Raw genomic sequence first — 19,538 nt, forward strand, 5'->3', positions numbered from 1 at the left:
GCAGAGGTATTGTCTTTCCTTACTCTCACCCAACTTTGTTTCAGACAAGGAAAGTGCAGAAGAGCCTGGAAGACTGCTTGCAACTCTAAAACATTCGAGGATAGCGGATACTGTTTGTTTTGCCACTGCCCCTGAACATTAAGAAGGCCCAAATGAGCTCCCCAACCTGATTGGCAAGCATCCGTCGTGAGAGTAACCCAAGGGATATTTTTCAGAGGACACCCTTGATATAGATTCTCGTTCATCAGCCACCATGCCAGTTCCTTCTTGATCTCTGATGATAAAGAGATTGCTTGATTCAGATCCTTGTTCGCAAACTGGGATAGAAACCCTTCTTGTGGAATCCTCATATGCCACTGGGCCCATCTCGTAAGGCCTATTGTAGAGGACAAACTTTTCAGAAGGCTTATAAATTCCCGGGCCGGGATGGAGTTCAGAGGCAGAAGACGAAGGATCTTTGATTGAATACGAAGCCCCCTGTCCAAGGATAGGGAGACTTGTGACTGGATTGTGTCGAATCTTGCCCCTAAGTATATCATAACTTGAGAGGGAGAAAGCTGGCTCTTCTTGAGGTTTACCAACCATCCAAATCTTTGAAGAAATAAAAGAACCCGATCTCGATGAAGAAGGAGAATATCTCTGCTGTGTGAGAGAATCAGGATGTCGTTGAGATAATGGAATATTGAGATGCCTTTCAGACGGATATATGCTATCAAGGCAACCAGAATCTTTGAGAAAGTCCTGGGAGCTGTGCTCAGGCCAAAGGGAAGGGCTTGAAACTGAAAATGCTGATGGTGAATTGCAAATCTCAGGAACTTCTGGTGTGGTGGAGCAATAGGAACGTGAAAGTAAGCTTCTCGAAGGTCTTTGGAGATTAACCTGGGGAGATGACTTTTTTAATGGAACTTACTGATTCCATCTCGAATTTTCTCACATACAGATTTTCGTTTAATTTGTGAAGGTCCAAAATTGGTCTCCACTCCCCTGATGCTTTTGGAGTGAGAAAAAGTCTGGAATAAACCCCCAATCCTCTTTCTTTTGCAGGAACAGGACTCCTTCTGCTGAAAGGGAAGAAACAAAAGACCGAATGGCCATTGCTTTTTCTGTTTCCATAGGCATGCTTGTAGACATGAACCGGAGATAAGGGTTTGTCGAGAATTCCAGGTAGTAGCCGGATTTTAGGGTCTTCAAAACCCACTTGTCCTGTATTGCTGGAGCCCAGACCTTGTAGAGTGAAGAAGTCTTGCTCCCACTCCCAAGGGCTGGACTGGCATCCCATCAGAATTGCTTTGAAGGCTTACCATTGCCACCACGTCCTCGGGTGGTTTTGGAAGAGGAGAGACCACTTTTCCAGGATTGGAATCTGGAAAACTCTCTACCAGGTCTGTATTGTCTAAAGTCCTTGTCCCGAAAGGAATGTCTGTCTTGCGGAAAGGATCTTTTAGGATGTCTATCTTGAGGAAGAAAGGCCTTACGTCCTTATACTGCCTTTTTGATACATTCGTCCAGATATTTGCCAAAGAACATCTCTCGTTGAAAGGGAAGGGAACACAGGCTATTTTTTGAGGAATTATCTGCCACCCAATTACGTAGCCAAAGAGCACGTCTTGATACTACAGTAAGGACCATGCTTCTGGAGATGGTTTTAACCAAATCTATGGAAGCTTCTGACGAAAAATCAACAGCCAGCTTAACTTTCCTTAAGGATTCCAGCAGCCTGGCTCTACTGACTCCACTTGATATGTCCTCTTCGAGGTTATCCATCCACTGCTTCAAGGCCCTAGAGACAGATGTCAAGGCTACAGCAGGACGAAGCCCAAAGCCAGAGGCTATATAGGCTTTGGACAAATTTGAGTCCATACGTTTATCCATTGGATCTCTTAAAGTACCGGCATCATCCAATGGAAGGGTGGTCTTTTTGGCTAATCGGACAATTGCTGCATCTACTTTTGGGGCAAGGTCCCAATGGTTACTGTCCGTAGCCTTAAAAGGGTATAGTTTAGAAAAACAACCCTGAATAGTGATTCCTTTTTCAGCCTTCTTCCATTCTTGCTTAATGAGGTCCTCAATGGTCTCATGTAATGGGAAAGTAGGATTGCGCCTTCTCAGGTCAGCAAAATGCTTACTAGAAGCTGGTTCCTCTTCTCTCTTATCATTAAGCTCCAAGGTATCACGAACTGCCTTGATTAAAGCTTCTATTTTCACACTGTCTATAAAGACAGGAGAGGCCCCATATTCTTCATCTTGAGATGACAGCTCGTCTTGCTCAAATACCGGGGGTACATATTCGTGAGAGCTTAAGTCAGCATATTCCTCTGGGCTAAAAGATCTACGTCTTTTCTTAGCCCTCTCAGACTGTCGAAGACCCTCTGAAACTGTTTGACGGATGTAAGAGAGAACATCTGGATCCGGTTCAGCATGGCCTGCTGCTGCTTTAAGACAAGCTAAGCAGAGCCTTTTCCCAGGAAGCACCTTGTCGTCACAAGCTTCACATAAGGGGGTCTTATCCTTCTTTTTCTTGTATGAGGACCTGTGGGCAGAACTGAAAATCCTCCAGTCAGAAGTCTGAAATGCACTCTTTTTAAAAAAAAATTTATTGTGTCTTTAAAATTTTGATAGTGACTTACTCAGAACCTTTAGATTGCGACCTATTTCTTGAAGCCTGACCGGGAGAAACCATAGTATGGGCAGCCGGAAAAAAATTTGAATTTCCAGCAACCAATTATTGCCTTGAAAAGGACTGGGGAATAGAGAAACTATAATAAAAGGACAAGAAATGTAACTTACCTGCAGCCAGAATACAGAAGTTTAATCCAGTTATGCAGAGATACATCAAACAGCATACTGATAGAATAAAGGTGCTTACCCTTTAACCCCTTAAGGACCAAACTTCTGGAATAAAAGGGAATCGTGACATGTCACACATGTCATGTGTCCTTAAGGGGTTAAATATAGGATGCCGAACCAGGAAGTAAAACCCCTTGCTGCTGGCCTTCCTCTGGCGTGCGTTCCACCTGCGTTCCACTGCTGGAGAGAGGGAAAAGATAGGCCGAAAAAACGGAAGTGCTAGCAAATCAGCGTGCGTTCCACCATGCGTTCCACGACCGGAATGAATCAGCTACAAGGAAACAGGAGCCCGCACCCGGTCAGGTAAGTTCTTAATTCACGGCCACTTACATCCTGAGGATAGGGCAGGCCATCATTATTGGGAAAGCCAAGAAGCCCAAATTTTTTGCAGCAAGTAGGTGAATCCTTCTGTGGGAATTACCACCTCCCTGGGTCTGGCACATCCAGCTGCTACCTATATAGTTACTGCAGCATAGCTCCCCGGTCGCTAAGGGGAGAATCTTCCAGGGGGTCGCCCTTGGTGAGGCGCCGTGTCCTGAGGCTTCCATGGGGAGAGAGACTGAACTCCCCATGGGCCAGGGGTACAATTAGACCCGAATAAGTCACAAAAGAAAAATTTTAGGAGATGCAACCTCCACTGTCCCTGAGAAGTGGACAGGAAAAAAAGACTGAGGGGGTATAGGGGGAGTCTCTTTTATTTAGGAGGTGTTCCTGTCCAATTGAGAAGGGGAGGGGCTATACCCATACGTAGTGCTGCTATTGATATATCCGGGGAAAATACTACTACTACATACAAACATACATACATACTGCACACATTATATAATACTACATACATACATACATACATACTGCACACATTATATAATACTACATACATACTGCACACATTATATAATACTACTACATACAAACAAACATACATACCGCACACATTATATAATACGACATACATACATACATACATACTGCACACATTATATAATACGACATACATACATACATACTGCACACATTATATAATACTACATACATACGGCACACACATTATATAATACTACATACATACGGCACACATTATATAATACTACATAAATACTGCACACATTATATAATACTACATACATACTGCACACATTATATAATACTACTACATACATACATACATACATACTGCACACATTACAGGGAGTGCAGAATTATTAGGCAAATGAGTATTTTGACCACATCATCCTCTTTATGCATGTTGTCTTACTCCAAGCTGTATAGGCTCGAAAGCCTACTACCAATTAAGCATATTAGGTGATGTGCATCTCTGTAATGAGAAGGGGTGTGGTCTAATGACATCAACACCCTATATCAGGTGTGCATAATTATTAGGCAACTTCCTTTCCTTTGGCAAAATGGGTCAAAAGAAGGACTTGACAGGCTCAGGAAAGTTGAAAATAGTGAGATATCTTGCAGAGGGATGCAGCACTCTTAAAATTACAAAGCTTCTGAAGCGTGATCATCGAACAATCAAGCGTTTCATTCAAAATAGTCAACAGGGTCGTAAGAAGCATGTGGAGAAACCAAGGCGCAAAATAACCCCATGAACTGAGAAAAGTCAAGCGTGCAGCTGCCAAGATGCCACTTGCCACCAGTTTGCCCATATTTCAGAGCTGCAACATCACTGGAGTGCCCAAAAGCACAAGGTGTGCAATACTCAGAGACATGGCCAAGGTAAGAAAGGCTGAAAGACGACCACCACTGAACAAGACACACAAGCTGAAACGTCAAGACTGGGCCAAGAAATATCTCAAGACTGATTTTTCTAAGGTTTTATGGACTGATGAAATGAGAGTGAGACTTGATGGGCCAGATGGATGGGCCCGTGGCTGGATTGGTAAAGGGCAGAAAGCTCCAGTCCGACTCAGACGCCAGCAAGGTGGAGGTGGAGTACTGGTTTGGGCTGGTATCATCAAAGATGAGCTTGTGGGGCCTTTTCGGGTTGAGGATGGAGTCAAGCTCAACTCCCAGTCCTACTGCCAGTTTCTGGAAGACACCTTCTTCAAGCAGTGGTACAGGAAGAAGTCTGCATCCTTCAAGAAAAACATGATTTTCATGCAGGACAATGCTCCATCACACGCGTCCAAGTACTCCACAGCGTGGCTGGCAAGAAAGGGTATAAAAGAAGAAAATCTAATGACATGGCCTCCTTGTTCACCTGCTCTGAACCCCATTGAGAACCTGTGGTCCATCATCAAATGTGAGATTTACAAGGAGGGAAAACAGTACACCTCTCTGAACAGTGTCTGGGAGGCTGTGGTTGCTGCTGCACGCAATGTTGATGGTGAACAGATCAAAACACTGACAGAATCCATGGATGGCAGGCTTTTGAGTGTCCTTGCAAAGAAAGGTGGCTATATTGGTCACTGATTTGTTTTTGTTATGTTTTTGAATGTCAGAAATGTATATTTGTGAATGTTGAGATGTTATATTGGTTTCACTGGTAAAAATAAATAATTGAAATGGGTATATATTTGTTTTTTGTTAAGTTGCCTAATAATTATGCACAGCAATAGTCACCTGCACACACAGATATCCCCCTAAAATAGCTATAACTAAAAACAAACTAAAAACTACTTCCAAAAATATTCAGCTTTGATATTAATGAGTTTTTTGGGTTCATTGAGAACATAGTTGTTGTTCAATAAAAAATTAATCCTCAAAAATACAACTTGCCTAATAATTCTGCACTCCCTGTATATAATACTACATACATACTGCACACATTATATAATACTACATACATACATACTGCACACATTATATAATACTAGATGCAAACATACATACTGCACACATTATATAATACTACATACATACATACATACTGCACACATTATATAATACTACATACATACTGCACACATTATATAATACTACTACATACTACATACACACATACATACAGACAGACATACATACTGCACACATTATATAATACTACTACATACTACATACACACATACATACAGACAGACATACATACTGCACACATTATATAATACTACTACATACTACATACAAACAAACATACATACAAACATACATACTGCACACTTATATAATACTACATACATACTGCACACATTATATAATACTACTACATACTACATACACACATACATACAGACAGACATACATACTGCACACATTATATAATACTACTACATACTACATACACACATACATACAGACAGACATACATACTGCACACATTATATAATACTACTACATACTACATACAAACAAACATACATACAAACATACATACTGCACACTTATATAATACTACATACATACTGCACACATTATATAATACTACTACATACAAACAAACATACATACATACTGCACACATTATATAATACTACATACATACTGCACACATATAATACTAGTACATACTACATACAAACATACATACATACTGCACACATTATATAATACTACATACATACATACTGCACACATTATATGATACTAGATGCAAACATACATACTGCACACATTATATAATACTACATACTGCACACATTATATAATACTACTACATACTACATACAAACATACATAAATACTGCACACATTATATAATACTACATACATACTGCACACATTATATAATACTACATGCAAACATACATACTGCACACATTATATAATACTACATACATACATACATAGATACTGCACACATTATATAATACGACATACATACATACATACATACTGCACACATTATATAATACGACATACATACATACATACTGCACACATTATATAATACTACATACATACTGCACACATTATATAATACTACTGCATACAAACATACATACATACATACTGCACACATTATATAATACTACATACATACTGCACACATTATATAATACTAGATGCAAACATACATACTGCACACATTATATAATACTACATACATACATACATACTGCACACATTAAATAATACTACATACATACTGCACACATTATATAATACTACATACATACTGCACACATTATATAATACTACATACATTATATAATACTACATACATACTGCACACATTATATAATACTACATACATACTGCACACATTATATAATACTACATACATACTGCACACATTATATAATACTAGATGCAAACATACATACTGCACACATTATATAATACTACATACATACTGCACACATTATATAATAATACATACATACATACTGCACACATTATATAATACTACATACATACTGCACGCATATAATACTACTACATACTACATACAAACAAACATACATACATACATACATACTGCACACATTATATAATACTACATACATACATACTGCACACATGATATAATACTAGATGCAAACATACATACTGCACACATTATATAATACTACATACTGCACACATTATATAATACTACATACATACTGCACACATTATATAATACTACATACATACATACTGCACACATTATATAATACTACATACATACTGCACACATTATATAATACGACATACATACATACTGCACACATTATATAATACTACATACATACATACATACTGCACACATTATATACTACTACATACATACATACATACTGCACACATTATATAATACTACATACATACTGCACACATTATATAATACTACATACATACATACTGCACACATTATATAATACTACATACATACATACATACTGCACACATTATATAATACTACATACATACATACTACACACATTATATAATACTACATACATACATACTGCACACATGATATAATACTACATACATACTGCACACATTATATAATACTACTACATACAAACATACATACATACATACATACTGCACACATTATATAATACTACATACATACTGCACACATTATATAATACTACTACATACTACATACACACATACATACAGACAGACATACATACTGCACACATTATATAATACTACTACATACTACATACAAAGAAACATACATACAAACATACATACTGCACACTTATATAATACTACATACATACTGCACACATTATATAATACTACTACATACAAACAAACATACATACATACTGCACACATTATATAATACTACATACATACTGCACACATACAATACTAGTACATACTACATACAAACATACATACATACTGCACACATTATATAATACTACATACATACATACTGCACACATTATATGATACTAGATGCAAACATACATACTGCACACATTATATAATACTACATACTGCACACATTATATAATACTACTACATACTACATACAAACATACATACATACTGCACACATTATATAATACTACATACATACTGCACACATTATATAATACTACATGCAAACATACATACTGCACGCATTATATAATACTACATACATACATACTGCACATATTATATAATACGACATACATACATACATACATACATACTGCACACATTATATAATAAGACATACATACATACATACTGCACACATTATATAATACTACATACATACTGCACACATTATATAATACTACTGCATACAAACATACATACTGCACACATTATATAATACTACATACATACTGCACACATTATATAATACTACATGAATACATACTGCACACATTATATAATACTAGATGCAAACATACATACTGCACACATTATATAATACTACATACATACATACATACTGCACACATTAAATAATACTACATACATACTGCACACATTATATAATACTACATACATACATACTGCACACATTATATAATACTACATACATACTGCACACATTATATAATACTACTTCCATACATACTGCACACATTATATAATACTACATACTGCACACATTATATAATACTACATACTGCACACATTATATAATACTACATCCATACATACTGCACACATTATATAATACTAGATGCAAACATACATACTGCACACATTATATAATACTACATACATACTGCACACATTATATAATAATACATACATACATACTGCACACATTATATAATACTACATACATACTGCACGCATATAATACTACTACATACTACATACAAACAAACATACATACATACATACTGCACACATTATATAATACTAGATGCAAACATACATACTGCACACATTATATAATACTACATACATACATACTGCACACATTATATAATACTACATACATACTGCACACATTATATAATACTACATACATACATACTGCACACATTATATAATACTAGATGCAAACATACATACTGCACACATTATATAATACTACATACATACATACTGCACACATTATATACTACATACATTCATACATACATACTGCACACATTATATAATACTACATACATACTGCACACATTATATAATACTACATACATACATACTGCACACATTATATAATACTACATACATACATACTGCACACATTATATAATACTACATACATACATACTGCACACATTATATAATACTACATACATACTGCACACATTACATAATACTACATACATACATACTGCACACATTATATAATACTAGATGCAAACGTACATACTGCACACATTATATAATACTACATACATACATACTGCACACATTATATAATACTACATACATACTGCACACATATAATACTACATACATACTGCACACATTATATAATACTACATACATACTGCACACATTATATAATACTACATACATACATACTGCACACATTATATAATACTAGATGCAAACATACATACTGCACACATTATATAATACTACATACATACATACTGCACACATTATATAATACTACATACATACATACTGCACACATTATATACTACATACATACATACATACTGCACGCATTATATAATACTACATACATACTGCACACATTATATAATACTACATACATACTGCACACATTATATAATACTACATACATACATACTGCACACATTATATAATACTACATACATACTGCACACATTATATAATACTACATACATACATACTGCACACATTATATAATACTACTACATACATTCTGCACACATTATATTATACTACATACAAACATACAAACATACATACATACTGCACACATGTCCAGCAGTTCTGTTCACACGGCTGGGCGAAGTACCACAAGGCTCCAGCAGATGTCGCTGTGTCGTTTCCAGTGGTTACAGGTGGCATGTGAAGAACAGGCACTGGCATAGACACCTAAGCGCTGGGTCCTGACAGGAGAAGCTGCCTGCAAGCACTTCCTGGTTGGGAAGCCTGATCTAACAATCTGGGAAATGACAAAGTGACAGGAAACGTGTGTGGCAGGAAAAGGGCCTGTGTGTGTCTGCCCACAGCACTCTGTCTGCCTGTGTGTTAATGCAGGGCTGGGACCCACAGTCTGTGTCAGCTGCAGGTTTGGAGGGGGCAATGCTGTGTGTACACCTTTAATTAGTGCCATTTATTGAATTAAAACCCTGGTTTCTGGGCTGTAGGGGATGTAAAGTGTGTGTTAACCTGGTGTCTGTGTTATAGGAGATATAAAGTGTGTGTTATCCTGGTGTCTGGGCTGTAGGGGATATAAAGTGTGTGTGTTATCCTGGTGTCTGTGTTGTAGGAGATATAAAGTGTGTGTTATCCTGGTGTCTGTGTTGTAGGGGATGTAAAGTGTGTGTTATCCTGGTGTCTGTGTTGTAGGGGATGTAAAGTGTGTGTTATCCTGGTGTCTGTGTTGTAGGGGATGTAAAGTGTGTGTTATCCTGGTGTCTGTGTTGTAGGGGATGTAAAGTGTGTGTGTTATCCTGGTGTCTGTGTTGTAGGGGATGTAAAGTGTGTGTGTGTGTTATCCTGGTGTCTGTGTTGTAGGAGATATAAAGTGTGTGTTATCCTGGTGTCTGTGTTGTAGGGGATGTAAAGTGTGTGTTATCCTGGTGTCTGTGTTGTAGGGGATGTAAATTGTGTGTTATCCTGGTGTCTGTGTTGTAGGGGATGTAAAGTGTGTGTTATCCTGGTGTCTGTGTTGTAGGAGATGTAAAGTGTGTGTTATCCTGGTTTCTGGGTTGTGGGAGATGTAGTGTTATGTTGCTTTTGGCATGTCCTGAGTGTACCAAGAGCTGTGTTGTTTGTGTAAACAGTCCAGTCTGTGTCTAGGGATGTGTTCACTGGAACAGTAGGTTGTGCAACATGTGTGATTGTGTTACAAGCTATGCCTGGAGAGATCAGGTTGTGTAACTTTGCAGTAGTTTTATAGCAATATCACAAAGTGTTGTGTCTGATCACTTTTGTTTTGTTTCAGTGCACTTATCAGAATTGCAGTTGTTGTTGTTGTTGTGTGTACATGTGTAGTGGTATTACAGCACTATACTTATTGTCATAGACAAGGAAGTTGCAGTTTATTATTAAATCTTAAAAACAGGAGAGCTTCATGACCTTTTTGAGCATGGAAGTGTTTGTGTAATATTGTCACAATCCTGCAAACCAGTGTTTTAAATTGTGTTGGCAGTGCTCATGTGGAAACTATTGTCTTAGACTTTGTTGAATGCGGTGTTTGTGCAGTTTTGACTATATCCTCGGAGATGTTTGCATAGTGTTTGCAATGCTTATTGTACTGTGTACATATGTGTGGACTACCAGAAGTGCTTGCAGCACTCTGTCGAATACCTCAGTAAGACTTTACTTGGCTATCTCTGCTGTTGGTGTTGGGAACATGGCTTGAGCTAGCATTGTGCTGTGTGGATTTTGGGGGCTGGGTGAAAGGGAATGGACGGGGACGGGGACGGAGACCAAGGCAATACCAGCTCTGCAGCCTCCAGTAGTTCCGAGAGACCCCCAGAATCCGAAAGGTCGGTGGTCAGCCGAAGACACAGCGTCAAAGCGTTTAGTGGGCTCCGATTCTTCAGACGAAGGTGAGAGAGCATTATGACCTGTGATTAAAATTCAATGGTACTCTGGTAAAGTCCGCAGAGATCCATGCAATAGACCCTAATGATTTAACCTAATGCTTAAAGGTTCAGATTTGTTGACCTTTATGAAGTGAAAACCGTAATATCACCAATAAAGGCTTATCTGAAAGTTTTTTATGTTTTGTATATGCTCTTTAACCCCTTAAGGACCAAACTTCCGGAATAAAAGGGAATCATGACGTGTCACGCACGTCATGTGTCCTTAAGGGGTTAAGATTCTTCAGCGTGTAAAATCATGTGTTTTTTTTTTTTCTCTTGTTTTTTTTTTTCTGATCTCAACTTTCTAGATACTTTTGAAAATGTATTTAGTTTAATACGGAAAATATAGAATTGACAAAGAATTTTAAAGTTAGGCCAAAAAAGCATGATGGAAAAATTTTGCAGTTTCATTTGCAATTCGCTTGTCCTTTCTTCCAGTTTTGCAAACAATATCTTTCTAGGATGCTTTACCTATTAATGAACTATAATTAACTGATAAAAAGTGTGTTGTAGTTCATAAACTTTATGACAGATGCGTACGACAACTCCTTTGTCGTAAAAGTGCATTTTCTTATGAATTCCTTTGTATAACTAGCTTTTTGCTGAAGGTTTCATCAGAAGGTTGACAAATATATCCTGCCAAATACTTTTTTTTAATTTTTTTATTTTTTTTATTTGTTTTTACTGACTATTTATTTATTTTGTATGTTAGTAGTACATTTACAGCACCTACAAACATTGAAATAGTGTAATTCACAGTCCCCATATCTTATGGAAGTGAACTCCAGTGTCATCAAGAACATAGGATTGTCCATGGTGTAGCTTTAAAAGAGAAGGCAGGGATAGGCAACCTTCGGCCCTCCAGATGCTGAGGATTACATCCCCCATAATGCTATTACACCCATAAGACTGGCAAAGCATCATGGGAGGTGTAGTCCAAAACATCTGGAGTGCCGAAGGTTGCCGATGTCTGGAGTAGGGACTGAGTTTTTGATAGTGTATATGTGATGCACTGTACAGATGTTATGGGCTGATTTCAGAGCTTGCCTGAGGGCCAGAGTCAGAGACAGAGGGCCAGAGTCAGGGTAGTGTCAAACAGCAAATTTAGTTGATAAAACACTGTTCTGCAGTAAATCATTTTTCTGCACTGCCGCCACAAATAAAGATCAGTAAATATCTGTAAATTGTGAAATGTGGCAGGCAGCGAAGTGTCCCATGTAGTCCTAAGTCCCCAAATAGATACACACCTCTGGAGTTTATTTTTAAAGGGACACTATAGTCTTGAAAACAAAAGTTTTGGTGTATAGATAGTGCCCCTGCAATCTCACTGCTTTATTTTCTACCATTTGGAGTTAAATCACTTTGTTTATGCAGCCCTTGTCACACCTGCATTTGACTTACTAACTAATGTTTAAACTTCCTTTTTTTGCACAATCTGTTTTATTTAGAATTTTTCATCTCCTGTGTCACTCGCTTTCTAGACCCTACAGGAGCCCCCTGTGTGTGATTAAAGTTCAATTTACAGAGCAGGAGATAAAAATGTCTAAAGTAGGTTAAGATCTGACTGAATTGAAACCATTTTATTACTGCAATATTTACATTGAAAGGTTAAAATCCACCACTAGTGGCTGTCATACTGATAGTTACATGAAAGTAAGTAAAACTTGGGGAAGCTTGGATGTGCATGCGGTGCTCCTGTATGAGAAGCATTGGATTGGACCACACTGGGGGAGGCAATGCTTGCCCATTACGTTGCAGGAGACGGAGATGTGAACAACGCTGCAGCAGTCTCTACGCTGGGAAAAAGGTAAGTTAAAATTACAGGTGGGTGGAGCGATGATTCTAAAACTAGGCACATAGTTTCCTAACGCTTTAGGGTTCCTTTAATATCTCCAACATTCTCATGAACATGTAGAATGCGGTTTAAGTAGTCTTTTCCAGGCAGGTGCTCTGGGTAATTGCTTCATCTTGAGTTTAGCTCCACTGAGCTAATTAAACCAGTAATTAACAGGACCGGTTCTTTGACAAAAGTCCCAATTTCTATTGCAAGCTCCACTTTTTGTAAAATGGAAAAAAAAGGGACATGCCATTCACACATAAAGCATTTCAGCAAGTTAAAGTGCTTTAGGCGTTTGGCGTGTTTAAGTGCAGTAAGCCTAAACGTTTTTTTAACACTTTTTTTAATTTTTCTATTTTGCAGTAACCTCTGGGGTAGATTTAATAATGTGTTTATCGGGTCCTGGGGAATTCTATTTTTTATTATGACCAATGATGGGTTATTACAGTGTTACATCTCATTAATTAAAGTGTCCGTGTTAACTGGTTAGCCTACAAGCACCATTCTATCTTAAAGTCTTTGTTTATTTTTGGTTTGTTATAAAATCGCCAGTTCCTTTATAGCATGGTATAACATGTAACAATAAGTATGAACTAAACCAAATAAGTTTTTTTTATTTTTTTTATTTTTATTTCAAGTATTTATTGTTGTTTTTCCATTGGCGATTGTAGTGAAATATGATGCAAATTATAGGCTTGATACAGCAGCCTGTATTGCGCCATTTAACTACTTCCTATTTTGCTAACGGACTTTGTGCAGTTGATAGCGTTGAGGGAAGTGGTCTGTACCTCAGTTGACCTTACCTTTCTGCATATCCAAAAGGCGGTTAACCCCTTAAGGACACATGACATGTGTGACATGGCATGATTCCCTTTTATTCCAGAAGTTTGGTCCTTAAGGGGTTAAAGTAACAATAGTAATCACTCTGCCAGTCAACAAATTTCAATGCCATTCATCTATAAGCCAAGATTTATCTTCATATGCATCTAACAGTGGCATGAATTGTCAGGACTTCAAAGAGAATTGCAAATTTAAGACCAAAATAGCTCATTTAGAGATCTTAGAAAATTTCTTTTTTTCTGAATTCCCAACAATTCGCACCTTGGTAAATAACCCTGATAAAGTAATGGGTGTGTTCAGGAGATGTTTGCTGAAGATGTTATCACAAACAGCCACATAATGCTCAGTCCTCGGTTTGGCTGGTTTGAGCATGTATTTCCACTTTGGACATTAACCAGTTCCTCCTTTTTTTGCTTCTCTAGTGTAGATACACTTAATCATGCAAACATTGTAAGTGTTAAATTTCCCATGTTGTTTTTTCTTTTTTTCTTTTTTCTGAAGAGAACAAAATTGGAGATGAGCTTACTTCAACAAGATAACAGGCACAGATCTGTTTCTGTGTTCAAGTTAAAAATGTTTTATTGCACCTCTTGTCTGGTGTCACAGTCCTCGTGTATATCTTTCAATCTGTACATTTACTGCAGACTTTTTAAGCACATTGTATCGTTAATATACAAAACGAAAAAAAAACACTACCTGCACATCACCTCAAACCCAAAGTTTTTAGTACCACATAAATGGGCATGTAGGTGAATATACCAATGTCAACACAAATCTCTTCAGTGAGTGCTACAGTAACAATTTAGCTTACAGAATTTCCAATGGGACAGAAGTGGCTATTCATATTAAACCCTACAAACTAATTAATCATAAACAGGGAACACCTAGGGCGTAGGTGTTACTATTGTAACAAGGCTGTTTAAACCCTACCTCCCTCCCCTCCCCCCCCCCCCCCCCCCAACCCCAAAAAAAAAACTCGCTCTCCCTCGCTCTCCCCCCTAGCCCTGGGACACTGTCGGCTTGCAGTGGCAAGTAACTTTTAAGGCTAGTTGCTTAGGACTTGGAATTTGAAGCCTTGAGGTATAGCATTAAGTGCAGTGTATAATGAAAACAAAAAAAACTGTCTTTAATGTACACGTAAATAGCTGAGGTTTTAACAATCACTAACATGGCCATTAATGTGTTAACTTATCTGTCAACATCAAGGCAAACCTTGTGAATCCTGCACTGCATTTTTTTTATACCTATCTGTTAGCGTGTAGATAGCAATGTTTTCTGGTAGATTCATACGTCTAGATCTTATTATAGTTATCAAACTTGGGCGGATTTCATCATCTCCCACCAGCATTTCTTATCTAGCAAAAATTCCAGTGGTGCTGTTATCTAGCTTCTAGTCATCCAATTTATCTGTAGACACAGTTCAGAAAGAAATAATATAGCGATTGGTTGATTTCTTCTTTTTTTTTGTTTAATCCTGGTACCGACACAAGGTAGTTTATTTTCCTTTTACGAACTATAGAGAAAATGTAAAAAAAAATTACAAATTCAAATCAGTAAATGATGTTAAATTAAATACTGAGCAAAGCCCTGTCTCTTCTGCTTGTTATCAAGGCTGTCAAATCAAGTCCTGGAGGGTTGGTTTTCAGGGTGATAATTAGCACTTTGCTTGCACACTCAGCTCATTAATTAATTTAATTCTCACAATCTGAAAACTGTCTCAGAGTTTTGTCCCTTAAAATGGGTCTTTATCTCACGAAGAAACCTTATAATTCTGTCTACCGGTATATCTTTTTCTTTAATTATTTCTAATGTGCTTGTTCTATTATTTGTTCGGAACATGAATTAGTTGCAAATAGTTACATAGACTGAATAGAGACATGTGTCCATCAAGTTCAGCCTTCCTCACATCTGTTTTTTGCTGTTGATCCACAAGAAGGCAAAAAAAAAGAAACAGTTTGAAGCGTTTCCAATTTTGCAACAAACTAGGATGTCTTTTTAAAAGGCTGTTTTGTACATCCTTGCAATCTGTTTATCCTAAACAAGCTCTTTAACTCTGCCAGGTAACTTTTTTTTTATTTCCATATATGTTGTAAAAATGGTTGGGGAACTGAATACATTTGAGTGTTTTTTATATAATCGCACTGTGACGGGTCACCCTGTCCCTGGACGACAAGTACTTTGTTTCACTCTCCTATGTGTTCGGCACATTGCAATCCCCTTCAGTTTTATTATTATTGCGTTCACCTACCAAACAAACTCCCGAACAATGAGACCACACGTATGCAGAGTGTGCTACTCATTCACCTCTGTCACCCCATTAACACTCCTAAACCGCAAGCGTTCTAAGCGGTCGGCTGGGTAGTCGCTGTTCGGCATACGAACATGTGGTGGCGACCATCTTTAGCCGGAAGCATACAGAGTGGTGTTTGGCCGTCAAGTGCATGGAACTGAAATCGGACACTCGACTGTTCGAACACTGCTAGAACTTCCACTTCCATCGAAGTTCGGTAAAACTTTGGGAATTAAAATACGTTCGGTGGAGCAAGCTCCCGAAAAAGAGACATAAACTGAACATGCCCACAATACGCTACGTTCTGTACTTTTTACTATATTTCGAGTACCCGAACGAGACCGACTGCATAGCCTGATTTCATGGAACTCTTTTGGGCAGGAGCCTCGTGTGCGGTCGGTCAAAAGATGATTTCCGTGGCAATCCCGAACCCCTGAACCGATCTGGGTGATTTTTGGATATGTTGGTCACCCAGATCGGGGCTATCAGGGGATGTGACTGTTGCTTCCATGAGTGTTGGTGGTACTTTCAGGATACTGTAAACATGTTTGTTTTCTGTGCCTGGAGATAATTGAGTTAGTATAGTTCCTGACTCAATTATCTCTCGGGCACAGGGGAGGGATTACCCTGTTTTTTTGTATGGGAGTGTCCTAGACCTGATAGCCAATGTAATAATTTGTATGTTTTTACTGTAGTCCACTCTCAGGTCCAGTGGAATGCCCCTGGAATATGTAACAGGAAACCTCTTGCATGGGGACTGACATAAAAGGCTGTGTGTGGCCCCATTAAAACGAGTTGTCCCACAGCATAGAGCCTCGTCTCATGTTTGTGGGAGAAAGCTATAACAGCTGTCTCCCTTCTACTTGGAGTGCAAAATCACTAGCTATTGTAATAGCTGTTCCTGCTCTGCATTACAGCATCCCTCCCACTAGGGGGAAAAGAACACCTCTGGCTGCGAAACCCCCTCTTCCCATCGGGGTGTCCGCCACACTCGTCCATGGACCTCACAAACACATGGACAAGATGTCCATAGCAGTGCCAGCAGGGGGAGTGCCTGGAATGACAGGTGGTCCCCCTGCTGCCTGTAATAAACTGAATAAAGTTCAAACAGTGTAAAATAAAATAATATATATACTTAAATTATATATGTATATGATCTAAGTGTGTGTGTGTGTGTGTGTGTGTAAATATATACACTGTCTAAGTGTATTTTAATATTAATATATATATATAATTAATATCAAAATACACGTAGAATGATATTAAATAGATATTGCAAATGGGGGTATGTCCAGTCTTTTTTAGTAGCCACTTAGTCAAAATTGGTGTTCAAATTTGTTTTTTGCATTTTTCACACACAAACAAATATTAACGCTAACTTTGGCCAGTGTTTGTGACCAAGTGGCTACTAAAAAAGACTGGAAATACCCCATTTGCATTACCTTGGGTTGTCTACCTTTGCAAATGGTATGCCATCATTGGGGTTATTCTCATTCCTGGGCTACCATACGGTCTCAAAGGCAACGTAACCAATCTGGCGAATTTCAATGTGAAAAAAATTTAACATGCTATATTTGACCCTGTAACTTCCCAAAATGCCATAATACCTGTACATAGGGGGTACTGTTTTTCACGTGAGACATTGCTGAATACAAATATGTGTATTTTATTGCAGTAAAAGCAAACAGTATTAGAACATTCACAGTTAAAATGTCATGCAGAACTAAAAAAACAAGATTTCTTAATTTCTCACTTTTTAAAAAATATTTTATTCACATTAAATTATGTTTCATAGATTAATATTTGATGTTAAATGAAAGCCCTGTTTCCACTGAATAAAATGATATATAAGTAGTGTGGGTGCACATAATATGAAAGAGGTGAATTATGCCTTAAAGGACCACTCTAGTGCCAGGAAAACATACTCGTTTTCCTGGCACTAGAGTACCCTGAGGGTGCCCCCACCCTCAGGGACCCCCTCCCGCCGGGCTCTGGAGAGAGGAAGGGGTTAAACTTACCTCTTTTTCCAGCGCCGGGCGGGGAGCTTTCCTCCTCCTCTCCATCTTGATCGCGACGTCATCGGCTGAATGCGCATGCGCGGCAGGAGCCGCGCTCGCATTCAGCCGGTCGCATAGGAAAGCATTTACAATGCTTTCCTATGGACGCTTGCGTGCTCTCACTGTGATTTTCACAGTGAGAAGCACGCAAGCGCCTCTAGCGGCTGTCAATGAGACAGCCACTAGAGGATTTGGAGGCTGGATTAACCCTCATTATAAACATAGCAGTTTCTCTGAAACTGCTATGTTTATAAAAAAAAGGGTTAATCCTAGAGGTACCTGGCACCCAGACCACTTCATTAAGCTGAAGTCGTCTGGGTGCCTAGAGTGGTCCTTTAACAGTCAAATTCCAAGTTTTGTTTACATTTTATTTTGATCAAAACGTGTACATTTGACACAGTCCTTAAGGGGTTAAAGAAGTGGCTAGTTATGTGCACTTGCATTCATTATGACTCTTCTCTGGTTGTTACCCTAGAAGTTTCAAATTCACCAAATTCTAAACTCTGACCAACTTGCCAAATCATTGTACCTCTACAGAAATCTGCGTAAATTCTCAAAAGCTGGATTAGTGAAAGAACACTAGAGGTACATAAGCAAACGTAATTGTTGCATTTTTCTCT

At 38.1% G+C, this 19,538-nt stretch overlaps 1 protein-coding gene across 3 annotated transcripts in view; it reads left to right on the plus strand.

Annotated features, from left to right (window-relative positions):
* DGKZ (diacylglycerol kinase zeta) overlaps positions 1-19,538 on the plus strand; it is a 187,703-nt gene that overhangs the window by 59,097 nt on the left and 109,068 nt on the right. Inside the window, exon 1 of one of the 3 annotated variants that reach the window (XM_063437884.1) lies at positions 11,332-11,858. The exons of the other annotated variants lie outside the window; for them this stretch is intronic. Within the exon in view, the coding sequence (XP_063293954.1) occupies positions 11,713-11,858 (146 nt within the window). The 5' untranslated portion in view covers positions 11,332-11,712. Of the gene's footprint in view, positions 1-11,331; positions 11,859-19,538 lie in introns of those variants that run through there. 3 annotated transcript variants of the gene reach the window in all.

This window comes from Pelobates fuscus, chromosome 12 (genome assembly GCF_036172605.1).
Source record: "Pelobates fuscus isolate aPelFus1 chromosome 12, aPelFus1.pri, whole genome shotgun sequence".
Lineage (NCBI taxonomy): Eukaryota > Metazoa > Chordata > Amphibia > Anura > Pelobatidae > Pelobates > Pelobates fuscus.